Source organism: Vitis vinifera, chromosome 6, assembly GCF_030704535.1.
Source record: "Vitis vinifera cultivar Pinot Noir 40024 chromosome 6, ASM3070453v1".
In the NCBI taxonomy this organism is placed as follows: domain Eukaryota; kingdom Viridiplantae; phylum Streptophyta; class Magnoliopsida; order Vitales; family Vitaceae; genus Vitis; species Vitis vinifera.
Genome location: NC_081810.1, coordinates 22,834,606 through 22,845,304, shown reverse-complemented (window position 1 = coordinate 22,845,304; position 10,699 = coordinate 22,834,606). Strand labels below are relative to the sequence as shown.

The 10,699-nt window shown below is 29.4% G+C and overlaps 1 protein-coding gene across 1 annotated transcript; it reads left to right on the top strand.

The window, feature by feature from the left end:
• The first annotated feature begins 388 nt into the window (after positions 1–388).
• Positions 389–8,347, top strand: LOC100254606 (alcohol-forming fatty acyl-CoA reductase). Its single transcript, XM_002263148.3, has 10 exons — positions 389–579; positions 678–781; positions 4,549–4,751; positions 4,830–4,930; positions 5,081–5,273; positions 5,534–5,695; positions 7,125–7,206; positions 7,372–7,638; positions 7,795–7,922; positions 8,029–8,347. The coding sequence occupies exons 1-10, from the start codon at positions 501–503 to the stop codon at positions 8,180–8,182; spliced, it is 1,473 nt and encodes a 490-aa protein (XP_002263184.1). The 5' UTR covers positions 389–500; the 3' UTR covers positions 8,183–8,347.
• Positions 8,348–10,699: the final 2,352 nt, after the last annotated feature.

Below are 10,699 nucleotides of genomic sequence, written 5' to 3'. Positions count from 1 at the left end.
AGTTGATGTGTACTTATGCATAATGCAAAAGATTTGAAAGTGCTTTCCATATTTTCAATTTTCAGTTGTTCCATAATTTTTTTTAAAACAAAAATACATAAAATTTGTTTAAAAAAACTTATGTTTGGAATGCTTAAATTTTGAAAAAATATCATATTAAATTTCTATCGACCAACGCATGTTTTATCACTTGGAAAATTATTATCCATTCTCAAGAATAGAATAAGAAATAGCCCTAAGAAACCATTAATATTGATTATTTTGTGGTGTCATGTTATTTGAAAATGTAGAATATTTAAAAAATTATCATTTCTGATTACAAAAATTGAAATTAATAAAAGAATTCTTCACACTTCTTGGCAAGACCCAGCAGGCAGAAGTACTCACATTATATATGAATACATGAGACTGGCCCAATAATTTTTCTCTACTTTCATTTGCTCTCTCTCTCTCTCTCTCTCTCTCTCTCTCTCTGCAGTTTCATTGCTTAATCATCTCCAATGGAGTTGGGTAGTATCGTGGAGTTTCTTGAGAACAAGAGCATCTTAGTCACTGGTGCAACCGGCTTTCTAGCAAAGAGTAATATTTGGATCTTCCCTCTTCTTCTTTTTCTTCTTCTATATTTCCCATTATGTTTTGAAGGAAGAATAATTTTTAATTTGGTGGTGTGGTTGTAGTTTTTGTGGAGAAGATACTCAGGATTCAACCAAACGTGAAGAAGCTTTTTCTTCTTCTAAGAGCAGCAGATACCAAGTCAGCCACCCAACGCCTGCATAATGAGGTATACGGTATACCCTCATGCAAATTAATAGCTTCTGTATATCCAGTTTTTCAGTTGATACACTTTAATCAGATTTTTCCATTCCCTTTTGTAATTAATCAGTCCTAATGGTTATTTGAATGGAAAGTGAATCTCATCAACTACACCTAGAGGAGGTGAATAGGTGTTTTTTGAACAATAAAAGAAAATTCCGACACAACTTATCTAACCTTAGACTTGTTCACAATTTTCTTTTCTCTTCAATAGTTTTTCAACACAAAGTAGAGATCACATGCATACATGAATGTAGCAACACTCCCCAATACGATTCAAATGCAACTCACATGCAAATGCATCAATACTCTCAACATACTTAATAAGATCGGTTTTTCAATAACTCAAATTTCCATTTCTACAGAATAATTAAGCACAGGAAATTTTTAAAATAACCTAACAAGAAAACACAAATATCATCCCATTGTTCTTCTATTCAACTTAAAACCACGAGCATTAAATAAACAAAACAGGATGAAAATAAATCAAAGAGAAGAGTGAGAGATAGCAACTGTGACACAAAAATTTACATAGAAAATCTCCGAAGAGATTAAAAACCATGGGCCTACAACCGATACAAAATATCCACTGTGAAGAATAAACACTGAATATAAGGTTTTACCTAACTCAAACCTATCAGTCCTTCCTAGACCACTTGACTAACACCTTTCACTTTCAGTTGCACACCTTCTTCTTCTAGAGCACACTTGGAGTCCAAACCAAACTCGATTTTGTCTTCTTCTTGGATCGCTATAAGAAGAAAATGGGTTTCACTCAAACCCAAATAGATTAGAAATTGAGAGACGAACGAATGAAGAATCAACCAATTTTTTTTCTTAAGAAAATCCATTGAAAATAGTTTGGAAAACAATAGGAAAGTTGGGTTTTCTTGGCAACCAAACACCCCAAATTAGGAAAGGAAAATATAATCAAAAGAAGATGGTTGTTATGTCTCTGGTATTCTTTCCACAGAACAGGAAGCAAATTTACGATTTTTAAATTAAAGAAATCTTTGATCCAATAGATGAGGTATCATCAAGAAAGTGCAACCTGAAGTTGGATCGATCCTTAGTAAAAAATGCTTCCCAAGCCTTCCTAACTTCTTAAAAAATATTTCAAGAAAAGCAACATTTAAATAATATGGTTGATTTAATTCCATCAAACTCTAATCTCAACTACAAATCTTGGTCTCTTGACAAATTCAACAATTTGATCTTTATTAGGCAAGTAGTTCGAAGAAGGATTGGAAAAATTAAGTTAGGAAGCACTTAGAAATTTTGTCAAGAATTATGAACCTAGTTAAACACTCAGAGAATACATAGCCAAAATAACTATAAAATTGTAAAAATAATATCTCCTTTTAATTTTGTTAAGAAATGACCCATTTTGGACACTTATCTCTCTTTTGTTTGTTTGCAGAGACATAGCTTGTCATTTATTTTATTCATTCTATAACACATTTATCTATTTAATTGACTTAAACTTCATCTTGATGGTTCCATTAATATGTACAAAGTTCACCTTTTGCAAAGGGCTTTCATCAAACCTATGGTCTTGATTATTTTGAGACATTTAGCCCAATTGTTAAACCTACCACTGTGAGGATTGTTTTAATGTTGTCTCCTAGTAAAGATTAGGTATTAAAATAGTTAGATGCTCACAACGTCTTTTAAATAGTGAACTTGATGAAGTTGTATACATGTTCCAACCATGTGGTTTTGTGAGTTCTAAATTTCCTAAGCATGTTTGCAGGTTGAATAAAATGTTGTATGACCTTAATCAAGCCCCTCATGCATGGTTTCATAGGCTAAGTAATGCATCATTACAATGGGGTTTTTACTCATCTAAGGTTGATTATTTGATGTTCGTATATGTTAATGGTCATGATATTATAGTTATTGACAATAATTCATCTCAATTTCAATATAGCTTCATCACTTTGTTTCACTTGGTTTATTTTGTTACAACAGTTTATGTAATTAAGTAAACTTGTTCAAATCTATTATGCTATTACCCAGAGGTTAGTATATTGTTACCCAATTATAAAGAACCGTTTTTAGAGAGGTTCTAAATAATAAAACCATTTTTTACCTTTGCAACCACTCTATTTTCTTCAACCACTTTGTTCTCTTATTCTTACATTCCTGTAAGCTCACAATGATGGGCAAGTATAAAAGTAATCCATGATCTAATATCAAAATTTAAACTTGGTTGGATGTGTGGATTGTAAAAAATCAACATTTGGTTACTTGTTCCCTTTAATTGGAGGACTCATGAAAGAGTGCGAGGAGGCTATCATTGCTCCATCCACCTTAGAAGTTGAGTTTATGACACAATTTAAGACCATATTTTGTGGATTAGGGTTATTTTGTGAAACTTTATTTCAAGGCTTGGGGTTGTCAAGAATATTGTTGAGTCATTAAAATTTTATTGTAATATTTCCATCATAGTCTTCTTCTCTAATAACAACAAGAATATAAAGATTCTAAAGACATGGAATTAAAATACCTTGTAAGAAGGAAAGAATTTCATAAACAAATAATATCAATTGAACAAATATATGATTGAAAATCCATTAAAGAAAGGGTTGCCAACAACACATTTAAAGAACATGTCAAAGAAATAAATCTTGGATGAAATTATTGATATTTGCATAGTGATTTGCATTAAGATTATTTATTTAACATTGTGGGATATATATAATTTTGTATATATGAATAGTTTTAGATGAATGATATATATTAGTCTTTCATAAAGATATTTTTGTTAGACCATTATTTATACTTCTTATTTATAGGTAACTTTAAGTGAAGAACTAATAATGTCATACATGGAAGGATCTATGTTGGGATAAATGTTGAACAACTGTTATGAATCTCATTATTTTATACTTAACTATGATATATGTTGTGACTGATCATGTAAAAAAGGATTTAACATTGGATTTAACTTATGTCAAGTGGACCAAGTAAGAGAATGTTGGATGTGACCCATGCAAGTAATGATAATTATTCTATTTATTAAAATTAATAGATTGTTTAACATAATTATTGAGTGGTTAGATTCAATTGATCAATTAGAAAAGTGAATGCTTAGCTTAAATAATTGTAATTTGATGGAAAGTAAAATTTTAATTTGTATAAGAAGACTAGTCCCTCTCTACCCTATAAAATAGTGTTCTATATATACCATCAAATACTGAATGTATAGAAAAGCTTAGGATCAAGCGAGAGAGATGCAATTTCTTTTCCATTTAACTTTTTGTAAATTTGGTGTTTTCAAGTGTGCCCTCATAGTTCAAGCTATATATGTAAATCAACTCTCTTTATTTATAGGTTTGTAAGGATCATAAAGTCTTAAGATCTAGATTAATTGTTATCCTTTAGTTCCTTTCACGTAAAATTTAGAATTTATATAAACAAAGATTTTACACTTAAGTTGGGAGTTTCGTAAATTTGACGAATTATAATGAAATTTGAATTACAAATGTTTATATTTACAATTTAAAATGTAACGATTTGAATGCCAATAAGCAATGATGACAATTCAATTTGTATATATTGCATTTTGTTCACTATTAGTTTAGAAGGAAATTAAATAAAATTAGAAAATTACGTAAGCATATGACTGCTCTTCAAAGATCATTTTTTCTATGTAATATCCAAATACTTGGTTAACTAAAAATTAAAGATTAATGAGTTTAACCTAGCCTGACTTTTTAACTACTTTGATAGGTGTTAGGGAAGGAGTTGTTTAGAGTTCTAAAGGACAAATGGGGTTCAAATTTAAACTCCTTTATATCAGAAAAGGTGACTCCCATCCCTGGTGATATCTCTTGTGAGAATTTGGGAGTGACAAACCTTAATTTGAGGGAAGAGATTTGGAGAGAAGTTGACGTTATCCTTAATTTAGCTGCAACAACCAAGTTTGATGAAAGGTAATCAAGAACTACCGCATTTTTTATTATTCATATGAAAAAAAAATACTAAAATAAATTTCTTTTAATCTGTTGCAGATATGATGTTGCACTAGGTATCAATACATTGGGAGCTAGTCATGTTTTGAACTTTTCAAAGAAGTGTGTTAAATTAAAGATGCTTCTTCATGTATCCACTGGTTTGTATGAAATTAATACTACTTGTTCTTATATTCTATTTTGTTCATTTCAATTTTGAACCCATCAAGCATAGTTGGCAATAAAGAATACTACCTTTTCCTTCGAAGGGTTCTTCAATTTTTAAGCACCAGGGTTTGTGGTTCTTGTAGCTTATGTCTCAGGCGAAAGAGAGGGACTCATACTAGAGAGCCCATTGAAGATGGGCAAGGCTCTCAATGGGGCCTCAGGATTAGACGTTGATAAGGAAAAGAAACTTGTGGAGGAAGGACTCAATGAACTCAATGAACTTCAAGCTACAGAAGAAACAATATCTTTAACCATGAAAGAATTGGGCATGAAAAGGTATGTTATGATCAACATAGTAATCTTAAAAGTAACAACATAGATATTGAATATGCTAATTTCCTTCAGAAAGCTTATCATGTAAGTACTACAAGGATGTTTGAATTTGGACGGGCATTGGACTATCCACTATTATGATATATGATAAAATGATCTTAAAACAAACATGTTTTGTAGCGTTGTTATATTCTTGTTAGATAGGTATATATTAGATGAAATGATCTTAAAATAATCATCTTTGTCTCCTATTGAACAATTAGGGCATTGATGTATGGATGGCCAAATACTTATGTTTTCACAAAGGCAATGGGGGAGATGCTGTTAGGGCAGTTCAAGGAGAATCTGCCTCTGGTCATCCTTCGCCCCACCATCATAACCAGTACTTACATGGAACCCTTTTCTGGCTGGATTGAAGGAATCAGGTGACTCTAAGAGTGTTATTATTTTAATCATAGTAATGCAATAAAAATATTGAAGCTTATGGTCTTAAAATAATCTATTTTTCTGCCCTTCTCCCAATGACACTATCATTTTTTTTGGAAGATAAATTAAAAAAGAAATTAAATAAATAAGGTGTGTTTAGATCACTCTTGTTTTCCATTGTTTTTTTAAGTGATAATAACTTCTTATAAAAGGTAAATAATTTTTGAAACTTATTTAAATGAATTTTAAAACTTGTTTAAAATCTTGAAAAATTAAAAGTTTTTTTTTACTTAAAATTTTAAAAGTAATTTTTTAAAAGATATAAAATAAGTCCATAATTTTTATATGACTTACTGTATTTTATATAGGTTATGTTTAGTTTCTAGAAAATTTGAGGGAAAATGTGAGGGAAAGAAAATAAAGAAGAAAAGTAGAAGGAAAATAAAAAATAAATTTTAAATTAATAAATTATTGTTATATGTTTATTCAAACTCATTTCACTTCATTTTCTCCATTATATAAAGATTAAATAGTTTAAAAATGTATAAATTTTTAACTAATTTTTAATTGTATTTTTTTTTAAATTAAATACAAACCAAACATGAGAAAACCATTTTGCTTTATTTATTTTTTTTCTTTCCTTAGTACTTTCAAAGAATCAAACATAATCATAGAGATTACTTTTATTTTCTATTTTAAAGACAAAAAATAGAAAGTTTATTCGAGCTAGTATACTTCCTATTTTTTGTTTTTGAAAATAAAAAATGTAAACCACTTCTATATAAAATATAATAACTCATATCAGAAGTTTAGACTTACCTTATGTAATTTTAAAAATATAAAATTTTAATACTTCAATTTTTTAAACAATGAACTATTATCTTTAGGTTATATTTATTTTCTAGAAAATGTACGGGAAAACATGAGGGAAGAAAATAGAGAGGAAAGTAGAATGAAAGAAAAAACGAAGAAAAATAAAAAATATATTTAAAGTCAATAAATTATTTTTATATACTACTTCAAAATTATTTTAAATCTTTTATATAAAAATTAAATAATTTAAAGATTTATAATTTTCTAATTAATTTAAATTGTATTTAATTTTTTTATATATTTTAATTTTCATAGTACAATTAAATATAAGAAAATCATTTTCTTTCACTTTTTTTCTTTCCTTTGTATTTTTCAGGAACTAAACACAACCTTAAGAGTTGCTACATTTTATATGGAATTATTATTATTATTTTAAATAGAAAATGAGAAGTGTATCAAAATAACACATAAACAAATAAATTAATAAATTTAAGGAAAGATTGGAACATCTAGGTGCAGAGTTGGAATATTTCCCAGTTCTTCTCTTTTTCCTCCATACTATTAATGGACAATGAAATTATGAAATTTAATTATTATTTTTGTGTTTATATGCAGAACAATTGATAATGTATTAGCTGGTTATTGCAAAGGAAAATTGACATGCCTCCTTGCTGATCCAGAGTGTATCCTGGATGCGGTGAGTTAAGCTCAATATTTGCTCCATATCTATGTATTTATGGATGTTACTCACATATCTTTTTATTAGACCCTCCAACAACTCATAGTTAATAAACTAATACTTTGTATGTAACATTTAATATCAATTAGTATTGCAAATATAAAATGTAGAAGCTTTATGCAGATTCCAGGTGACATGGTGGTGAATTGTATGATTGTGGCAATGGTGGCTCATGCAAATCAACCTTGTGAGATTATTTACCAAGTAGGGTCCTCGTTGAAAAATCCTTTAAAATTATTAGATCTTCATGATTTCTTCTTCAAGTATTTCCATGAGAATCCATGGATCAATAAGGATGGAAAAGCTGTAAAAGTTAGCAAGCTTATCCTGTTCAGCACCACGTTTGTCTTCCATGGATACCTAGCTGTTCGCTACATGCTACCTTTGAAGGTTAGTTGTTGAAGAAATGGAGAAGTTGCACACATCATACCCTACTTGCACAAACTCATGCTTTATATCTAAACCGTATATGAAATGCCTTTTTAGTGTATTAATTGGCTTCGTTAGTTGACATATTGATACTTTCTCAATTTTTCTTTCTTGTAGGTACTACAATTTTTAAATTTTTTACTTTGTCAAATTCTCTGTGGCATGTGTACTGATCACAATCGAAAGATCAAGATGTTGATGTACTTGGTAGAGCTTTACAAACCCTACTTGTTCTTTAAGGGCATGTAAGTATACACGTTACATCTTGATGCTAGCATTTGTCTAGAAAAATTTTAAATATTTGGTAGTCTCTGTTGGCGGGTGACTTATTTTCACATACGCACCCTACAGCTTTGATGACTTGAACACAGACAAGTTGCGACTGGCAGCAACAGAGAGCAGCTCAAAGGCTGATTTGTTTTACTTTGATCCCAAGTGCATTGACTGGGAAGACTACTTCATCAACATTCACATTCCTGGCGTCCTAAAGTATGTGCTGAAATGATAAAAATCGAGGACTAGCTAGTATTAATTAATTTCAAAGCATTCGTATTGTAGACCTTCTGTTGCAAAACATGGAAAATAAAGACATTTTCTTCCGTTTGCTTCACTTGTATTCCAAAACTAAGACATAAAGCATATGTTAGATATTGTTTCTTTAATTCGTCAAGCATGCTTCGACCATTTTCAATCCATCCATATCAAATCATTCATTAAAAAACAAACAAGAGCAACATAAGTTTTCTTTCTTAGCTGGTGCAACTTGAGTGAGTTGGTACGTTGAACAACAAAATTTCCTGAAAGTTTAAGCTTATAGGATCTTTAACACCGTCCCTTATGTACAGCCTTATTTGTGTTTATAAGTGGGTATAATAAATTATGGAAATAGAGTAACCTCTTTTGGGTTTAATAAGATATGTGGTGAGGTTCAAATACATGATCTTCTGCTAATTGAGGTTATCACAGTATATTGAACAACCACTTTTTTTAAATAAAAAAAGTTTAAGTTTATATTTTGAACAATAGTTTTCAAACAATTTTCTAATACTAGTAAAGACTAAGCATTAGTGGCCATGGAAATAAAAATAGTTTGGATATATGGAAATATTGAAAAAATAGTATTAAAAAATTTAAACAAATGATTTGAATGGAAAATTTAATACTATATTTGGTCCTAGAAAATTTAAGGGAAAGAAAATAGAACAAAAAGTAGAAAGAAAAAAAAGCAAAAAAAAAAAAAAGACCTAAAATTAGAAAATTATTTTTTCATACCACTTCAAACTTTTTTTTACTAAGATTAAATAATTTTTTAATTAATTTTAATTATATTTTATTTTCCATAATAAATTAAAATATGGAAAAATTATTTTCTTTTGTATAGAATTTCATTTTCATTTTTTTTTTCATGAGTGCATATAGTGATTAGTAGAGAAATATATACATATAGACATGATGTTATATACTCACCGTGCATGCTTTTTGAATCTTTTTGCTAAATCGTTGACTCAATGTAGAAATTTTCTCCATGGGAATTGTTTTTTTATATTGATTGCTAGCCATAATGCTTTTCTCCTCCAAGTAACTATATATTCATCATAAGTGAAAAAAATGTTAATATATTATTGGATTATTTCAATACTTATCTTTCTATGGCTATCATCACATAAAATCTATAAACCTATTGATTATCTTAGCTTCCAATATTTTTCACCACATAAATAATTCAGTACAAAAGCATCAGAAGTCAAAGACTATGTTAATTAATGGTAATGATAGTATATATCATGGTATTTTTTCAAAATTAGGGCATGACAATATATATAGAAAATAATTATTCACAATGACAAACCATTTTTAACAAGATGAATAAGCTAATTGGCTTTAAAATAATTTATTTTAATTAAGACTAAATAGAACATTTATTTAATGATAGTTACAATAAATTACTTATTTATAGTTTTATTATTAAAGTAATTACTATGATTTTTATATTTTTTTAAAAATATTAAATCACTTTTTTTCAAATAAGAATTAATATAAAAATTATTTTTCTGAATGCATTAAGATATTAATTTTTAGCATATAAAAAATAAACAACTTAACACTTAATAGAAATAAAATAAAAAAAAATAAATAACTCAATACTTAATACTATTAAACATTATTTAGAATTAATTAAAAACAAACAAACAAACAAAACACCACTTAAGTGAAGTTTAAATGAATTCAATGAATGAAAATACTAGCCATATTGAAGATGCATTAGGGATGGAATTTTTTGGGCTAATTGGGTAACCCGCCCCGCCTCGCCCCTATTGGGACGGGTATAAAATATAATAAACAGGTATAGGTCGGGTATGAGAATATTTTAAAAACCTGAATCGGGTTTGGGACGGGTATGGATTTTGTTCCGCCCAGTCCCGCCTCGAATATACATTTACAAAATTACCCTTCAACAACTACTAAAATGTCAAAAACTCCCCATATATATATGCTTCATTCTTCCCCATTTGCCCTAATTCAGACGACTGCTCCTCCTTCTTCTTCTTCCTATGATATAGTGGTCTTTCATTCTTCCTAGCCCTAATTCCAACAACCGCTTCTTCTTCTTCCCGACATCCGCTTCTTCTTTTGTTTTCTTCTGATGCACTGCTTGAAACCCTATCTCCAATATCAATACTACTTTTTCTTCCTCCCTCACACCAACTAAAATACTCTGAAATCAATTCCATCTTGTTCTTGGTTTAGCCTCAGAACCCAAAACCCCTCTTTCACAACATGAAACTAGTCACAAACTTCGATCTCCTTGCCCTAAATATGTGCAACACAATCATCTAAAGCATCTTGAAGTCTTTGTTCGAGAGCACACACACAAAAGGAACGCGAAAGCCTTTGAAGTAATGGATTTAATGAAGTCTTGGTTCAAAGATTGGCTTGAAGAAGGAATCACATCCATGACTGATATCGACCCATTTTCTCGTTTGGTTTAGTTTTCATTCTGTTCTCTTGAAAATGGTTTAAA